The sequence below is a fragment of the Grammomys surdaster genome, unplaced genomic scaffold (assembly GCF_004785775.1).
Source record: "Grammomys surdaster isolate TR1022 unplaced genomic scaffold, NIH_TR_1.0 126187, whole genome shotgun sequence".
Taxonomy (NCBI): Eukaryota; Metazoa; Chordata; class Mammalia; order Rodentia; family Muridae; genus Grammomys; species Grammomys surdaster.
The window spans coordinates 8569847-8589254 of NW_021620993.1; the positions used below are offsets into that span (position 1 = coordinate 8569847).

At 44.6% G+C, this 19408-nt stretch overlaps 1 protein-coding gene across 1 annotated transcript in view; it reads left to right on the forward strand.

Annotated features, from left to right (window-relative positions):
• The first annotated feature begins 7973 nt into the window (after positions 1 to 7973).
• The window catches only part of Ascc2 (activating signal cointegrator 1 complex subunit 2), a 46030-nt gene continuing 34595 nt past the window's right edge, over positions 7974 to 19408 (forward strand). Inside the window, exons 1-4 of the mRNA XM_028758197.1 lie at positions 7974 to 8064; positions 10962 to 11059; positions 16545 to 16703; positions 17064 to 17234. Coding sequence (XP_028614030.1) covers positions 10979 to 11059; positions 16545 to 16703; positions 17064 to 17234 — 411 coding nt within the window. The 5' untranslated portion in view covers positions 7974 to 8064; positions 10962 to 10978. The remainder of the gene's footprint in view (positions 8065 to 10961; positions 11060 to 16544; positions 16704 to 17063; positions 17235 to 19408) is intronic.

Consider the following 19408-nt stretch of genomic DNA (forward strand, 5'->3'; position numbering starts at 1 on the left):
CCTCACTCTCTCTCTCTCTCTCTCTCTCTCTCTCTCTCTCTCTCTCTCTCTCTCTGTCACCCACACACATTACAGAAAACATGAACATACAAACTGTCAAGTTTCCCATCATCCTCTCTGTTGGAGATCTCTTGAAAGTCCCTTCTCTAACATCCTTTGTGAAAAGTACACCATGATACCGAATTTAAAAACCAAAGCTTAAATGTTTATCTAGTCTTTATATGGCTCTCCCTGCCACAATGTCCCCTGTGATTTAACTGTGTCCAGTCTTGAAGGAACTGTCTCCCCTCCTTGCTTCTGTTGTCCCACACTGATGGCTGTGGAGAGAATAGGATGCACCAGTTGCCACTCTGATGGGTGGTCTGAATAGTGCTTCCAGACTGCACAGAGCAGACTGGGACCCTTGGCAGGGAGACTTTAGTGTCAATGCCTGATCAACGGCCAGGTAACCCTGAGCAGGTCCCATCCTCTCCCTGCAGGTTAGTTTCTTCATTCATAGATGAGAGGCTTGGATTTCCTGTTTATTAATATCCCACTGCCTTGTGCTGCTGCCCTCTGATTCCTACCGCTTGTTAACTCGGATTGTTCAGTTTTAACCTTTGTGTCGTTCACAGACCAGCCACAGGAAACAAGACAACTGCTCTTTGTGGATTAGAATGAAAGGATAACCAGATGCCTTCAGATCAAACCTTCCACCTTCAAAGCCAGGAAGCCTGGCCTTCATAACCATTTTAACTCGAGTTTTCTCACTAAAGCCAGGGGTTAGGAGAGCATTGGAGAATGTGGAGCGGCTGCTTTGCTGTTAGAGGCCCAATGCTCATTCTCTGGATTCTTCTAGAATCAGCAAAAGCTTTGGTGGACTCAGCAGAGGGCAGGGGGTTGGGGAGATGCTGAGTAGAGGCCTATTGACAGAAAGCCTGGCTTAATGGAGAACTGCTGGGGACATCAGCTGCTGACCGGGGATGGAGTGCATTATGAAACCCTATATTTATGTAACATTTTACAATTAGTTATTTCTCCTGAGGGTGACTTCTTCACACATTGTCACCTCACACATGACCTCCCTCATTCAGTAGTCTCCCTGGCTTTGCTAGATTGCAAATAAAAATATCCGCCAAGCATTTATAGAGAGAGAAGAGAGATTGTGTGGGGAAGAAGACATTCTTCTCTCCTTTGAATCATGATTGGCCAGATGTGTGAAGGGAAATCCCTTCAGCAGTAATGTGCTTGCTAGGCAAGCATGAAGACCTGAGTTTGATCCCTAATGCCCATGTAGAAATCTGGATATGGATCCAGTAAGATGGCTCAGACGGTAAGATATCTGCTACCAAGCCTGAGAGCCTGTGTTCAATCCTGAAACCCACATAGTAAAAGGAGACTTAGATTTTGATCTATGCAAATGCCCGTATTTTCTCTCTCTCTCTCTCTCGCTCTCTCTCTCTCTCTCTCTCTCTCTCTCTCTCTGTGTGTGTGTGTGTGTGTGTGTGTGTGTGTGTTGAGACAGGTGTTGCTATTAAGCCCTTGTTGGTCTGGAACTTGCTATGTGAATCAGGTTGGTCTTGAACTTAGTCACTCCTCCTGTATCTGCCTCCCAGGTTCTAGAACTGTAGGCATGTACCACCACACCCAGCTTTAACTTGCTTCAATCTAAAACATGGAAGAAGTGATACCATGTGCATTCCAGAGCCTATAGCTTAAGAAGCCTGGCAGCTCCCACTTTTACCCTTTTGAGGTCTCATGGTTTAAATATAAAATGTTCCTCACAGGCTCAGGTGTTGTATGCTTTGTCCCCACTGGTAAGGCGATTTGAGGATGTGATGGAGACTTTGGGAAGAGAGCTATGGTCTGGTGCCAGGAAGCAGGCTACTAGTTGGATGGTTTTGAGGGCTACATCTGGTCCCTGGCTCTGACCTACTCCTGGCTTTCTGTGCACACACTACTGCTGCCAGGATATTCTGTCTCACCCAGGAAGCCAAGCCTATGACCTGAAAGCTCTAAAACCAGGGAATGAAATGAATCCTCTCTCCTTTTAGTTGCTATTGGCAAGTGACAAGGGCATAATGGTGCTAAGACTGACTGCCACAGACCCAAGCCACCACAGCCACCATGTCAAAACTCAGATGTTCCTAAGGGTCCTAATCTTAACACTGTTCAGATTTATTAGCCAGATAGCTCCACAGTAGAGACTGAGTGTTGTAGGATATTTAGAAGCATCCCTGACCTCTGTACACTAGACATTCCAATGCAACGATCAAAGTTCCTTGCTGGGGACTGGGAAGATGGCTCAGAGGTCAAGAGCTTGGGCTGCCCTTCCAGAAGGCCTTGCTTTGATTTCTGGCACCCACGTGATGGTTTGCAGTTGTCTGTAGCTACAGGTTTAGGATATCTGATGGCCTCTTCTTGCCCCAGTGAGTACCTGGAATGAAAATGGATGACAAAGCATCCATGCATGTAACACAACTTTTAAAGTCTTTTAGATGACAAAAGGAATGACTTGTTGGGTTTGGTGACACATACCTTTAGTCCAAACATGGTGAGACCCTGGCAGAAAGAAAGAAAGAAAGAGAGAGAGAGAGAGAGAGAGAGAGAGGGAAGAAAGGAGAGAAAGAAAGAGAGACGAGAAAGAAAGGGAGAGAGGCTCTGGCTAGTCATTATTGTCAACCTAATAGAATCTAGAATCACTTGGCAAATCATTTGAACTGAGGACTCAATCTGATTGGCTTATGGCTATATCTATGAGAAATTACCTTTATTAATGATTGATGTGGGAGGGTCCAGCCCACTGTGGGTGGCACCTGGGGTATAGAAAAGCCAGATGAGCATGAGCCAGAGAGCAAACCAGTAAGTAGCATCCCTAGTTTCTTCTTCAGTTCCTGCTTGAACTCCTCGACCTGATTTCACTTAACGATGGCTTGTGGCCTGGAAGTGTAATCTGAATCTACCCTTTCCTCTCCAAATTGTTTTTGGTCAAAGTATTTTTTCACAGCAACACAGATCAACTGAGAACACTTCCAGATGACTGTATTCCAGTTGTCATCTGATTGCATCTATCTGAAAGACCCTAAGCCGGAACCATCTAACTGGAACCCATTGACACTGTGCAAGATAACAAGTTACTATCAGTGCTTACTCCCCTATGTTTTATAATGACTTATTTCCATTACTAGATAACTAACACAATTCAGATACCTAAACTGTAAATGTGTTAGTCAGCTTTCCATTACTATGCAAATCTACTTACAAAGAAAAAGAATTTGTTTCAACCCTTTTGCTTTGAGCCTGTGGTAACATATCTTGGCAGGAGTATGTACAGAGAAAAGAGTCCTCATGGCTATGAATCAAAGGAGGAAGAAGAGACCAGGTCTCTGTAATCCCCTTCAAGACTCATTCTAGATGACATCCAAGCCTCCTAGCAGGGTGTACAACCTAAAGGTTCACCACCACTCAATAGTGACATTGGCTGGGCACAACATCTATGATACATAGGTCCTTGGTGGGTGGAGCTCCCAGATCCAAAGGGTAGCACGAAGCAAGGAGAGAATTGGAGGAATTACTCCACAAAGTAATCAAATTGGGACAGGTGGGAAAACATAAAAACTGGCATGGGCCACACAGGAGTTAAACTCAGTCACAGTCAGCTCTGTACAAACGTGCTGGAGGAGTGAAGAGCAAAGGGAAGAAAAACTGATTCACTGTGGTGAGTCAGTCTTCCGAGCAAGGCAGAACTCTCAGCCCCGGACACTGTATCCTATGCTGATCTTCTCACCCCAACTTGACAGCTAATTATCCTTACTCTTGGTCTGAGGGTGAGTACTATGGGCTCTCTCCTCCTTTGCCAATTGAAAATTTTGCCCTTTCAGTTAAATCAGCTGCTGTTTTTGTTTGGAAGAAAATATGGGCCAAGCAATTCCTCTGTATTTGTGTGTAGTTGGTGCCTGGTTTAAGACTTCACCCATTAAATTGGCTTTTTAATTATTTTTCAGTTGGACACATGTTATCTCAGACAAAGATGCCTCCTGCATAACCTCATATTCCTCATTGTTCTGATTTGGGAAACGGGACAGATGAAAGGGATGTAAGGATAGGCTCTCTGACAATGGCCCCCACTCCTCCTCCTTTTCTACCCTTTCTCCCACATTCCCTTAGACCTTCCTTTCTCCTCCTCCTCCTCTTCCTCCTCCTCTTCCTCCTCCTCTTCCTCCTCTTCCTCTCCTCCTCCTTCTTCTTCCCTCCCTCCCCTTCCTTCTTTTCTTTCTTTTTCCCTCTCCTTCCTTCCTCTCCACTAAAATTTCTTGGACACCTGTTCATTGCCTGAGTTCTGTCACTGTGACAAACTGTCTGAGAATATCAATTTACCAGAGGGCAGGCCATTGTTATTTGGGTCCATTGTTTTTGGCTCTGTGTTGAGGCTAAACATCAAAGTGAGGCACACATGTAGAACAGAGATAGTCACCTCACAGCAGCCAGGAAGGAGGAAAAGAGAGAGGCGAAGAGGAGAGAAGGAGAGGTCAAAGGGGAAACAGGGGAAGAGGAGAGAAGGAGAGTCAAAGGGGAAACAGGAGAGGAGGAGAGAAGGAGAGGTCAAAGGGGAAACAGGGGAATAGGAGAGAAGGAGAGGTCAAAGGGGAAAGGAGCTGTGCCACTGGAAGCAAGATGCACACCTCCAGGACATGCCCACCAAGCCTCAGCCCTAATTTCCACCCCCTACCAATACATCATCAGCTGGCATCCATACTTCTAGCACATGGCCTTTGGGGGGTCATTTCTGATCACACTATATGTGGTGAAATTTTCTATATTATTGAAGTCTTATAATGATGAGGTGAGAATTGAGGTACTTAGGGATTCTTTTTATTTAAAACATTTTTTTACATTTATTTAGTGTGGATATGTGCACTGTCCCACAGCATGTGGTATGCACAACTCACAGGAGCCAGTTCTCTTGTTCTGCTACCTTCTTCTACCATGTAGGCTTGACGGAAAGTAACTTTACCCTCGAACCACCTCACAGGTACCATAGGGCTCGTTTTTAAAGATCAAGATATTTGCTACAGAAAGAAGACAGATCCTACCTCAACAAAATCTGACTTCTAAAAGTCGTCTTCTGAGCTTAGCACGCACACTGTAGCACCCCACCACCACACACAAACACACACATAACAACAACCACAACAAACAAAAGCAAAACATTTTTTATAAAACAGAAAGAAATCTGTTGAGCCATGTATGGTGACTGAAGCCTGTAATGCTAACATTTACTTAAGTGACTGAGGCAGGAGGATTATGAATTCAAGCCCAGCCTGAGCTTCATAATAAGCAAAATGAAACCCCAGTGAAAAGAAAGGAAGGAAGGAAGGAAGGAAGGAAGGAAGGAAGGAAGGAAGGAAGGAAGGAAGGATGGAAGGAAGAAAGGGAGAAAGAAGAAAAAAAGAAAGCTAGACAGTGGTAGTGCACAGCTTTAATCCCAGCTTTTGAGAGACAGAGGCAGGCAAATCTCCAAGTTCAAGGCCAACCTGGCTTACAGAGCAAGTTCCAGGAGAGCCAGAGCTACACAGAGAAACCCTGTCAGAGAGAGAGAGAGAGAGAGAGAGAGAGAGAGAGAGAGAGAGAGAGAGACAGACAGAAAGACAGAAAGACAGAAAGACAGGGAGACAGAGACAGAGAGACAGACAAAGAGAAAGACAGACAGAGAGACAAAGAAAGAAAATGAAACTATGTTTAGAGAAGCTAGGTCATCCCCCAACATTTTCTTGTTGCTGTTACTACTGTGCTGGGAACTGACCCTGGACCTTGCAGTCTACCACTGAGCCATATCTACAGTCCCAAGTTGGGTGTTTCATTGTATTTATTTTGTCTCGCATTATTTTGGTATGTAGCCATAAAACTCAATGGGTAGGCAGCACCACCTGCCAAAACCAAACCAGTGACATGAGTATCTTTATATTCACAGGAAAAGATGAAAACAGTACATTAATTTCCCCCAACAAGTCCTAACTTAAACGGAGCTGTGTGAACTTGGAATTTGAGGGTGGTGTGTGTGTGTATGTGTGTGTGTGTTGGGAATTAAACCTTGTATGTGCTAAACAGGTGTGTTATCGATGAACTGTAACAGGGCCCCAGTATCCTTCAGGCCATAAAACTCAATGCGTAGACAGCACCACCTGGCAAAACCAAACCAAAGACGAATCCATCCAACTCTATAGTTCTGGGAACGTATCTAAAAATACTAGCCTTGCTTTTTTGGCTTCTGTAGTTCTGCTTCTGGCTAACTGTTCTTGTTAACGGAAGTGTGTCCACCCAGGACATGGTTTTTGTGTGTAAAAGCTCACCCTGAGAAAGACTTAGTGCTACACTGAGATATGGAACATACAGCGTAGTTGACGGCCAGATAATAAACATTTGCTATTGTCTTAAACCTATGTTCGAATAATCTTCATTGGTGGGTACTCCACAAAAGAACTATAACCCAGCCTGAGCTTGGTGAGCTTGGAAGCAAATTCTTTTTGGACCTTCAGCTGGGACTCCAACCCTGACTGATACCTTGATTGAAGTCTTATGGGGCACTCAGAAGTAACAGGACTTGCTAAGCCATGCCTAGATCCATTGTTTGTTTATTGTTCTTCAAAACACAGTTTCTGTGTAACGACCCTGGCTGTCCTGGAACTAGCTTTGTAGACCAGGCTAGCCTCGAACTCACAGAGATCAGCCTGCCTCTGCCTCCTGAATGCTGGGATTAAAGGCGTGTACCACCAGTGCCCGGCCAGGTTTAGATTCTTTTTTGTTTTTTTTTTTTGTTTTGTTTTGTTTGTTTTGTTTTTTCGAGACAGGGTTTCCCTGTATATTCCTGGCTGTCCTGGAATTCACTCTGTAGACCAGGCTGGCCTCGAACTCCAGGTTTAGATTCTTAATCTAAAGAAAATGTGGGCTGTGTTATAATAAGTTGTAAAGTCTATGAGAATTTGTTTCATAGTGAAATATAACCAATCAGCACACTCCTCTCATTTTTGGTTTAGAGTCCATCAACCCACTTATTCAGCCACTTAACGTCTATTGCATTACTTCACAACTATTTTTTTGTTTTCCCTAGTGTGAGCTCTTCCACAGTATAGCCCTGGCTGGCCTGGAATCCTCAATTGTTCCTTAGCCTCCCAAGGGCTAGAATTACAGGCTGCACCACCACCAGCAGCAGATGGGTATTATCCACTAGTTTTCTGTGACGATTCTTATCCAGGCTTGGGAGCCACTAGCTCTTCACCATCTGAGACATCCTTCCTTTAAAATAGCTATACCCAGCCTTTCTGATTTAAAGAACATGTGGTGCTTGTGGTAGACACTTTTAATTCCAGCACCTGGGAGGCTGAAGCAGGAGGATAGTCATCAATTCCAAGCTCTGCTGAGTTACACAGTGAGTTTTGTGTCAGCTTGCCTACAATGTACCCATCTAAATAATTCTGTACTGTATACATATAGGGACAAATCTTAAGTGTACAATTTGCTACGTCCTCCTAAGCAAGTCCATCTGCGTATGTGGCCACCACCAAGATGAAGACCTCCGTCTTCATTTGTAGGACCTTCCTCTTTACCAACCTAAGAAGTACCCACCATCAAAGGCCATCACTACACACTTTTAATCGTTTTAGAGCATTCAATAAGTAAACTGTACGAGCTCATCTGCCTTCTGCTCTCTCAACGTCACATTTGTGATTTTGACTCGTTAAAACTTCTCTGGATTAAATTTGAAAAATTTTAACTGAGGAAGTTGAAGCCTGGACTTCTGAGAGCTTCCCAAACTGGATTGCCTTAACCCAGGAGAGTGGCCATCAAGAGGGAAGGGGTCAGGGTTACATCTCCCCGCCTTCAGGGGGCGGGGTTGTCTTTGTGGGGGCGTGGCCCTGCCGTGGCATTCTCTTCCTACACAGTTGGCGCCGGGGGCGGGGCCAGGCAGAGCAGGGCGGGGCTTCCTTTCTGCGCCTACGGAATCACAGTTTGACCCCGGAAGTGCTGGATTTGTGGAAGCTGTCGCTGTGTATTGCGGCTGAACATCTAGGGTGTGGAGCCGGGGAGGTAAGTACGTGCCCGGACCCCACCGTTGGTGCTCCGGAGGAGCCAGGACCGTGTTTCGGACGCTCTCGGCACCCCCAGCCCACGGGCTTCGCGGCGGACCCAGGCTTACACTACCCCAGGGGCTGTGAGTCACCCTCATCTGGAGAACCAGAGCCTGGAGTTCCGGTTCATTTTAAGGCTTGGTCCCAGAGTGACCTGGGACGAACCCCGGTCCCAGCCACCTTCTCCCAAGCTTCAGTTTCCTCGGTGTTCATTCATTCATTCAGCATGTATTTATTTATTGACCGACACCCACGTGCCTGGTACAGACCTAGGCGCCAAGGGTCCAAACAGCAGGACAGACAAGGCTCTTGCTCTCGTGAAACTTACAGTCTAGAGGAAGGAGACAGTTAACAAATAAATACATAAAGCAATTAAAGATATGACAGTGAGTAACAAGAAGAGAGACTGCTTCAGGGAGAAGACCTGAGAAGGTTTTCTGATAGAGAAACTGAGGCAACAGTAGCCCTCGAGATGCTCTCTGGCATATTACAGTTGTTGATTATATCACGGCTCTCCACCTGAAAACGCTTAACTATTGGCTTCTGCTGCCTTGCCCAGCATAGGAGGTGTAGTGGCGCACACCTGTCCTGGTCCTTTTACAACTCAAAAGTCTAGTCTTTGCTTTATTTTCTACCCATACGTTAAGTGAAAACCTAAATCCTCATTGATGCCTCCCTTCTGTAACTTCTATAAGTCTTTGTTAAATGCTTCATGAGCTTCGCATATGTGACAAACATCATGGCATAGGTTATTATTTGTATGGCAATTAGATTTGTAGCTGTCATTCTCATGAAGACTAAGCTTTGTGAATGTCACCATCAGATCAGGGTTTTTTGGTTTTTGGTTTGGGTTTTTTTTTTTTTTTTTTTTTGTCCATGTTGGTATTTTCTGGACATCGTTGCCTACTACATAGTTGGGACTGAAGCATCTAGAGTCGGGTGTGATGACACATACTTGTAGTCTCAGCTCTCAGGAGGTTGAGTCAGAAGGATTGAGTCAAAAGCAGCTTAGGCTACATGAGACCCTGTCTATGATGTACCAAAATTAATTAATTAATTAATTCACACACACACACACACATATATATATATGAGAAGAGAGAGAGCCTGACGTGATGTTGCATATAGTAGCATATACCAGCACTCAGGAGACTGAAGCAGGAGATTGCTGGAGTTAAGAGCCAGTTTATATCACAAGACCTTGTTTCCTAGATATTTTAAAAGCAAAATTATGTTAATGCCAAGAAAAGCACTTAGAAAAGCACTCAGTACTGACAAACATGCTGCTATTGTCTTGTTAGTATGTCTTATATCACCAGGGCTGGCCCAGACATCTGACATAGAGGGCACCCGGTAAGAAATGGCTGATTTTATCCTCAACTTGTCTGTGAGGACATAGTGATTTCCTTCTTCTAGCCCTGATGTTTTCATGGTTCATGTCGTAATGCTGTTTTGCTGGCATGCCTTTTGAAAGGGTTGATTGATCTCCATTGCATGATTCACCCAATACACATGTCCTTCCTGTGGATAAGGCCAAGTGGTGTTAAAAAACAACAACAACAACAAAAACACTGGATGGAAACTCAGAAGAGCTGCTCTGCTAGTTTGGTTTTGAATCCCATGTTCACATGTATGTGGATACAAAGGCATATGTGTGGAAGTCAAAGGTCAACCTTGGGAGTTGGAGTTGTTCCTCAAATGTCACCCGCTTTTCTTTTCTTTAGAGACAAGGTCTCTCATTGGCCTGGAGCTTGCCTAGTAGACTGTCCTGACAGGCCAAGGAAGCTTTTGCCTTCTACTTTCCCAGTGCTGAGATTACAGGCATCTACCATCACATCCTGCTTTTTAATGTACTTTTGGGAATTGAACTCAGATTCTCATGTTTGTGCAGCATGGACAATGCTGACTGAGCTGCCTCCTAGTCTCTGTGACTGTCTTTCCTATTTATTTATTTAATACTGAACCCAGGGCCTTGCATGTGATAAGCACTGAGCTGTACCCCGCTGACCAACTCCTGGCTTTGAAACCAATTTGGTTCCTCTGTGGAAGGGATCTTATGTTGGCAGGTTTCTAAAGATTTTCTCTTCCTCCTATTAATTTGTCATGCCCTTCTTTGAAGCCTGGAGAAATTATAAAGTCTTAACACTACATATGAGAGAAAGTCCATTGTTCTAATCCTTAAAAGACCCAAGATCTAGTGAGAGTTACAAGGAGAGTGTTCTTGTTCTGAGGTGTGTAGCTCAGAGCATAGCATTAAAAGCTAGCCTAGCATTTGTGATGAGTTCAGCCCCCATTGCAGCAAAGAACATTTCTCTTCCTAGTCATTCATCAAATGTTTGGTGAGGCTGCATCTGCTAGGCTGGTGCTGGTTATAGGAAAGATAGCAGGAAAAAGAACTGTGGGCAGTGTCTTCACAGTGCCCACAGGATGCTTGAGTACAGCTTGAGGCCCTGGGTTTTAAAAATAAAAAACAGTATAGGTTCTTTTAGTTTTCTTTTTTGAGACAGGGTTTCTCTGTGTAGCCATGGCTGTCCTAGATCTTGCTCTATAGATCAAGCTGACCTCAAACTCAAAGAAATCCACCTGCCTCTGCCCCGACTGTGCTGGGATTAAAGGTGTGCACCACCGTGCCTAGCAGGACTTCTTTCTTGTGTTGGGTAGGAGTTATCTGGAAGGTATTTTCCTTCAGAACTGAGAACTATTCTAGGATAGCAAATGCATATAAGATCTTGAAAGCCCATATTAGGAGCCCACTGTGGCCCGGGGTTGACGCTGGTGCTGGGATCACTCCCAGAGTAGGGCCTACCCCAGGAATCTGTGTGTCTGCTCTCTTCTTCCCATCCATATTCCTTTCAGGAGGGTCACGCAGCACAATGCCAGCTCTGCCCCTGGACCAACTCCAGATCACCCACAAAGACCCGAAGACAGGAAAGCTGAGGACTTCAGCAGCGCTGGTGAGCCAATGCCTTGATGCTGTTCAGCCTGGCAGGAGGATCAGCTGGAAACGGTTCCACATCCTAGTTTGGTGATTTCCCTTTGTTGGGACTTAAGGTTTCATGTAGGAGTGTGTGTGTGTGTGTGTGTGTGTGTATTATACACACACACACATATATATATATATATATAAAATACACACACACATATATATATATAATCTCCCCAGACGTCTGTAGGATCACTGTTTTCTAAGGTTGAGCTGGTCTTTTTAATCTGTTACAAGAAGTGAGACACGAAGAGACTCTGACAAGGCCTGTGAAACTGAAAACTAAGGAGGCTGTGAACCTGCCAGTTCCCAGCATCAGAGAGAGATTAGAGACATGGAGAGGTGCCAGGCTGCTAAAGAGAGAGACAGAAGTGGGGATGAGTCCTTGAACCCACTTGTAGATTTCCTAAGAATATGAGCTTACTTGCACAAGGTGGGAAGAAGTAGTTTCTAGAGGCTTGAGTAAAGTTGTGGGAAATGGGAGTTAAGTATTTTATTTCCTGCATTTTGGTCAGCTTTAATTATTTCCTATTCAATCTCTAAATATAGAACTTAATATACATAGTGCCCCGTGTGGGTCAGCCTATTCTGAACAAGTCACCCAGATTAATTTTTCTTCTTCCTTTTCCCCCTTATTTTACATTAGTTCTTTGAGAATTTTGTACAGATCAACCCCCTTTCCACCCACCCAGCCTTGTATCCTTTTTTAAAAGCCCATCGAGTCCATTTGCTGGTGCCCATATGTTCTTGGATGTGTGGCCTTACTTGAAAGGTGGCCAGCCCACTAGCGCCTGTCCCCTTAGAGAAAACTGACTCCTTCCCTTCTATCAGCTAACCATTACCAACAGTTACATAGCTAGCAGTGGGACTTCATGCCCATCTCCCCAGGTTATCTTATTTAAGCCACATCATAGCCCTAGTGGATGTTTTGATTGTCACTATTTTACAGAGTTCAAGGCCACAAAGCCAGGAAGTCAGGAAAGCTAGGATGGTATATTAGCCAGTTGAGCCCCAAAATGTCCTTTACTCCTCCTTTCTTCTATAAAGCAGCTTGCTTTCCTGTTCATAGCTTTGCATATGGAGAATGTTTGTCAGAAAAGCTAAAACTATACTATTTAATTCAGTAGCCATCTAGTCGGTAACATGCACTACGTGTAACAATTGTAGTGTGTCTAGTGCTTGAAGTGTGGACTATGTAAGTGAAATATCCCGTGTGATGAGTACCTACTGTGTTGTTCAGGCAGATGATACAGTTCCACTGTCTCAAAATTTTCTGTTGGACAGTGCTGGTGGAGACTTGAGTTGTTGAGGCTGGTTTTAAACCTCAGTCCTTCCCTATGTGCTGAGTGAACTCCTGGATTGTTAGTTGTAGGACTGGGAGGACAGAGGTTTGGTCCCTTTCATGACTAGCTTCTCAGTGACAAGCACAGTAAGCTCTCTGGAAAAATTCCTTAAGTCAGAAACCACAGTCAGACCTACTGCCTGATGCTAGAGCTTCAAAGAGAAAATATCTAGTCCTGTGCTTGGGGGGTCCACAGCCTGCCACCAGTAGCTTCTAGCAGTATGATGACAGTAGACTAGGAGGAAGGCCGGGTTCTGACACAAATGCAGAGCTGGTTCAGATCAGAGTTTGGAGTGCACAGAAGGGAGATCTTGTGCTGGAAGGAGGGATGTATAGCCAAGGATGGCTTCCTGGAGGAGAGGGGTCCTGCACTGGATGTTGAAAGGTGCATTAGCCCTATCTGGACAGGGCAGGAAGACAAGGCCCTGGTTAGAAAACTCAGGGATGCTTGGGGGAGTCTGACTCTTCGGTCAAGAACAGATCCCTGGTGGTGGGTGGCACTATGGCAGAACTAATGAACACGGGCTTTGTACCTATTTGGTAAGCTATTTAACCACTAGACCTCAGGAGCCAAAAAAGATAATAATGGGCCAGGCATGGTGGCGATCAAATGAAATGTCTGCGGATTACTACTGTGGCTGAACAGAGGAGTACTCAATAGATTGTAATTATGCTGGTGATAACGAGCAGCAACTGTGACACTGACTAGGAGCTAAGATGGAAAGAGGGACCAGCTGGAAGACAATTGCCTGGGTGGAGACAAGTCCTGATGGTCATACTGAAGACCAGTAACTCATAGGCTGCAGGAAGCTCCTGAAACCTTGTGTAGATTTTGTGTGAGATATGTGTAGGATTTTGTGATTTGAGTCTCAGTTTGGGACAGAAAGATCTCTGCCCAAGGAGCGGTGCCTCTGCAGAGTGATAGGTGAGCTTATTGATGTTGAAAACCTGTAAGAAGTAGTGTTGGACCCTTCCACCATTCCTTGATGTACACTGAGAGAACAAGTTCCCATCAAGAGCCAAAAAGGCCTGATGGGCAGTATTTTCCTAGTTTGCCAGAGCAGACAGGCCCTCAGCCAGACCTTGTGAAAGGTGGGATTAAACCTCAGTAGGAGAGACACAATTGGAGCCCGCTTCTCCTGCTCTGAGACCATCCGTGGCTACTCAGAGTCCCTTTTACAAAGCTTGCCATTCAAAGTCCTAAAGAGGCAAGATCTGGCCATTCATTCTTTTGTCCAGCTAATGAATATGTGGAGAGTCCTCTCAATGCCAAGCACTGTTGAAGTATCATTGAAAGACAGTAAACATCATAGTTAACGTCAACAATTTGATTGTTTTCAGCATTGGTAATATATGAACGACACCATCACCTATGATCAAGAGAACATTTTCACCTTCCCTAGAAGTCTCTTGGATCCGTCTGTAATCCATTCCTTCCTCTCCCCCTGAGCCCAGCAACAACTGATCCAAAAGTGACTTTGATACAGTTTAGCAAGAGCCATAGTCATGTGAAGTCAATGCAGGTGCTGGGAGAGATGAGGAAACCTCTTAGTCCAGCCTAAGAGGGAATTTGGGAGGTTTCTAGGGGGTTGTGAGGTCAGAAGGAAAAGCAGTGAGATAGGGTTGTGCAGATGTGTGTTGTAGTTCATACTTGGTCTGCAGTGTAAACTATGCTTTAATCCTGCCTCAGCTTCCTGCTTAACCTCAAGGCCTTTAGGAAAGTTCTGGACCCTACTGAGTCTTTGTTTTCTCCTCTGCCAGACAGCTGTCTCCCTTTTAGCTAATCATGGATGAGAAAAGGAAATAGGAAGTTTGAAGTGCCTGCTCCACATCTGGCGTAGGGCAGGTCCTCAGTGGGTGGTGATAGGTTTGTTGTCATCATCCTGCCACTCTTTAAACCCATGTCTCAGTGTCCAGGTCCATCTGTGCATGGTATATGACTGTTTTTATGCCTCTATAAGAATGATTTCTTCAACTGGGCAGTGGTGGCGCACACCTTTAATCCTAGCACTCAAGAGGCAGAGAGCCAGTATCTTTATGAGTTCCAGGCCAGCCTGGTCTCTACAGAGTGAGTTCCAGGGCAGCCAGGGCTCCAAATAGGAACCCTGTCTTGGCTGTGGAGTGATTTCTTCTATTAATTGTAGTGCCGCCATTGATCCCACGGGTAGGCAGATCTCTATTAAATCTGAGGCCAGCCTAGTCTACATAGCAAGTTCCAGGTCAGCCAGGTCTATATAGTAAGAATGTGTGAGAAAGGAAGGAAGGAAGGAAGGAAGAAAGAAAGGAAGGAAGGAAGGAAGGAAGGAAAGAAAGAAGGAAAGAAAGAAGGAAGAAAAGGGAAGAGAGGGAGGAAGAGAAGACAAGGAAGCTAACTTTTTTTCACCTAAAAATCCTTTTCCTCCTGCTAGGCTCAATTTAGTAGGTACCGCCTTGCCTGAGAGGCATCCCTTTCCTACAGACTGTTAATTCCCTCCTGCGCTCCTGTGACTCTTTAAGCCTGAGTTGTCACTTCATCAGTTTAGGGCTCCCTTGGTGGCTTGGATGTTCATCTTCCCAGTGGAACATGAACTTTGTGACCTGGAGAGAACTTGAGCCTCTAAGCTGAGACCTGCATCACTAAATGCTTTTATTCATGTGGCCCCAAACCTGGCACACTGGGGGCCCTGTAAAGAGAGTCATCGGGTCAGAGGAAGGAAGCTTGGAAGGCAGGGAGACGAGCTCTTTCCAACAGGTCAGCGCCTGGAACGTTGGCACTGTGTAAATGGGATGTAAACGCGACAGGGTCCACAGAACCACGTGCTGGGTGATGGTGGTGAGCCCTATGGAACCTGCATAGCCCTTCAACGGCCCACAGGATTCTTAAGGAGACCGATCCTTCGATCTTGATTGTTCTAGAGTCAGCTCTGGAAGTGGAAGGCTATGGTTGATAACAGCTGAGACAGTGCCTGGCCCTCCTCTTATTACAGCTTCTCCCTGAGAAAGCCACTCTCACGTAGACTGGGGTGGAAACCGAGCCTATCGGCTCTTCATTATGGTGAACAAAGTGAGGTCTGTTCCTGGTGTGCTCAGGGCTGGGAAAGAGAACGTGTGACTCCAAGCTGAGAGCTGCAGCTACTTGATTAGAATCTTTAAAAAAAGTTAGTTGAGGGTCTTTTTCTGGTTATAAAAAAGAAAATAATGATATGTAGAATATGATGCTGTTTGTATCAGAATGGAAAAAGAGACTTAAATATTTGATATGCCTATGACTATATTCTAATGTAAATACCTAGAAAGGTCACTAGGACAGCATATGCTCAGTGGCTTCCTGGGAGGTCATGGAGACTAAGAGTATGTTTCCCCTCCCCTCTCACTCTCCTTTCCCCTCCTCCCCTTTTCTTTCCCTTCTCCTTTTCCTCTGCTCTCCCCTTTCACATTTCCCACCATGCTGAGGATTGAACCCAGGGCCCCCCATACACCAAGCACACACTCTGCCACTGAGCTATACCCTTAGCCCGAGCCCTTAGTGTTTGAAAAGATGCTTGTGTGTTACTTGGATAATTAAATATTAATTTTTAAGGTACATACTCATTGTTTAAATATGGGAAAAATAAGGTCAAGCATGGTGGCTCATGCCTTTAATTCCACCATTTGGGAGATGGAGGGAGGTGGATCTCTGAGTTTGATGCCCGCTGGTCTACAGAGCATGAGCCTTTGTCTCAAGAGAAAATACAGAAAAATATAATGAAGCTATAATTCCCTTACCCCACGATAACCAGTACAAGTTTGGGAATTGTTCCCTTCTCTTTAGAAATCTGTACCAGTATATGAATACAATGACTTCTTAAAAAATTTACAAACCTGGTTATATTAAAATTTTGTTTCCTCTTTCTCTCCCCTTAACCTGTCCCCTCACCACTAAAATGCTCTAAAAACATGTTTTTTTTTAACAACCATCTTGTATTCCCTGGGTGCAACCATGGCTCCTTTGTTAGATACACTGGGTTCTTTATATTTAGAAGCTCCCGGAGGGTCTCTGGTTGGAACAGCCAAGTACTGTTATTGCCGTGGGTTGGCAAATGGGCCCTTGCTGACTAACCTCTGCCATGTTAACACATGGTTTTTGGATTCGTAGCACCCTGAGCAGAAGGCAGACCGGTATTTTGTGTTGTACAAACCGCCCCCTAAAGACAACATTCCGGCTCTAGTGGAGGAGTACCTGGAACGCGCCAACTTCGTAGCCAATGACCTCGACTGGCTCCTGGCCTTACCTCATGATAAATTCTGGTGCCAGGTAACATTCTTTCAAAATTCACACTAAGACAGAACACATGCCGTATCCTGGTTGGTTGCTTTTTTTTTTCTCTTCCCTTGGAATTGCTTTTTGTCTACTTTCCTTGGGTCCTTAACAGCAAATTGTGGTTAGGATTGCTGTCTCATGGCACAGCTTTCCTGATGTTTGCCCACTGTCCATCAACATGCCATTTTAAGAAACTTATATTTACCCCTGGGCTCATTCATACCTCCTTGGTGCCTTAGGGTTTGAGTGTGTGCAGTCAATCAGGGCTGATGGGCCATAAGCACCTGTGTAGTCTACCCACAATCCTCCGAGCCTCAGGAGTCAGTCCTTGCTCTCCTCTCTTACCTGGCTTAGGTTATCTTTGATGAGACCCTGCAGAAGTGCCTGGACTCTTACCTGCACCATGTACCCCGAAAGTTTGATGAGTGGGTGGCCCCGACCCCTGAGGTTGCTGACATGCAGAAGCACCTGCACCGAAGTGTTTTCCTCACCTTCCTTCGAATGTCCACACACAAGGAATCCAAAGTAAGCCTGCGCTCCTGGGACAAGTGTCCACTTGACACCTAACACCTCTGTGCCAGACTCTACCCCTGGGAAAGAAGGCTCTGGGGGTTCAGGTTTCCTCTTTGTCTCCTCTCTTTATTCCTGCCTTTTGGGGAAAGAATCTGTGTTGCTTCCCTTGTCCTCTAGTCCACCAGCCTGCCCACAGTACACCCAGTGTTTTCATCAGCAGGACCTCCAGGGTCCTTGTTGCAGTTGGCATGTGACTGTGACTTATGTGACAAAGAGTAAGGACACTGATTCTGACTTTTGGAAGAATTCAAATATGTGTACTTTAAAAGATATTTTATTAATTTATATATGCATATATGTCTCCATATGTGTATGTGCATGTGTGTCATACCAGAAGACGGCATCAGATCGCCAGGAGCTGTAGTTGTAGGTGGTCATAAACAAACCAAGGGGGTGCAGGGAACTCAGTCTTAATCACTAAGTCATCTCTCTAGCTCCTCATATATGCACTTAAAAGAAATCATTATTGAGCTGGGAGTTTGGCTGTGATAGAGCCTGACATGAAGGAAGATTCATCTCCAATACTAAAAAAAAAAAGAAATCATTAGTGGTGTTCTCAAATAACTCAATGTTACAGAAATATTAGAAAGATAATGAATGCTATTCACAAAAATCCCCTGGCCTAAAGTTACTACCATTTTTTAAAATTTTATATGTGTGTGTGTGTGTATATATATTGTTGTTGTTTTGTTTTGTTTTGTTTTTCGAGACAGGGTTTCTCTGTGTAGTCCTGGCTGTTCTGGAACTCACTCTGTAGACCAGGCTGGCCTCGAACTCAGAAATCCGCCTGCCTCTGCCTCCCAAGTGCTGGGATTAAAGGCGTGTGCCACCACCGCCCGGCAAAATTATACTTTTCTATGTGTGTACATTGTCAGAAGATAACTTACAGGAGTTGGTTCTAAAACCATGTAAGTCCTGGAGATGGAACTCATGTCATCAGACTTGGCTACAAGTGCCCTTACCTCGTGAGCTACCTCGTCAGCACTCAGCATGACTACTGTTAATGTACGTGTTCCTTCATGGACTTCTTGTCCTTTGAGTGTGTGTGCACATGTGTGCCATAACACATGTATGAAGGTCAGATGACAACTTGTGAGTGTCGCCTTTATTTCCACCCTGTAGGTCCTGGGAATTGAACTCAGGTCACCAGACTTAACAGCAAGTACCTTTACTTGAGCCATCTCATCAGTGTTCAAACCACTGCTGTTAATGGTGTAATGCTAATTTCATGTTCCTTCATGGAATCTCACATTTTTTAAAAGATTTGTTTTGTGAGGCACAGTGACACATTCCATTAATCCCAGTAACTCAGGAAGTAGAGGCAGGTGGATTTCTGTGAGTCCAACCTGGTCTACTTAATGAGACTCAGTCTGAAAAAAAATATTATTTTTATTTATATGAGTGCACTGCAGCTGTCTTCAGACATACACTAGAAGAAGGCGTTGGAAGAGTGCAGCCATTACAGATGATTGGGAGCCACCATGTGGTTGCTGGGAATTGAACTCAGGACCTCTAGAAGAGTAGTCAGTGCTCTTAACCGCTGAGCCATCTCTCCAGCCCTATTTTTATTATTTATAATCATATGTGTGTCTCTGTGTTATTATGTACAGATGCCTATTTTGAAGATTTGTTTAATTTTACTTATGTATGTATATGACTGTATGTGCATCTGCTCATGTGTGTCAGTATCCATGGAAGTCCTTAAAGCTGGAGTTACAGGCAGTTGTGAGCTGTCCAGTGTGGATGCTGGGAACCAAATTTCTGTCCTCTGTAAGAGCAGCAAGAGCTCCTAACCACTGAGCCATTTCTCTGGCCCCTACTTCAGGGAAGTTTTGTGTGTCAGGGAACAGAAAATTTTAAAGATTGGATCTTGGGATTGAGATGTAGTTTGGTAGTACGGTATTTGGCTAGTATGCACAAGGCCCAGGGTCTGGTCCCTTACACCACAGTGAAAAAAGGATCTTGTTTTATTTGTTTCTTTATTTGGAGACAGGATCTCTCAGTGTAGGTCAGACTGACCTCCAACTGACCATTGTCCTGTCTTAGCATCTAAATACTGTTATGTACATTTTTTAATTTTATTTATTTATTTATTTATTTATTTATTTATTTATTTATTTATTTTG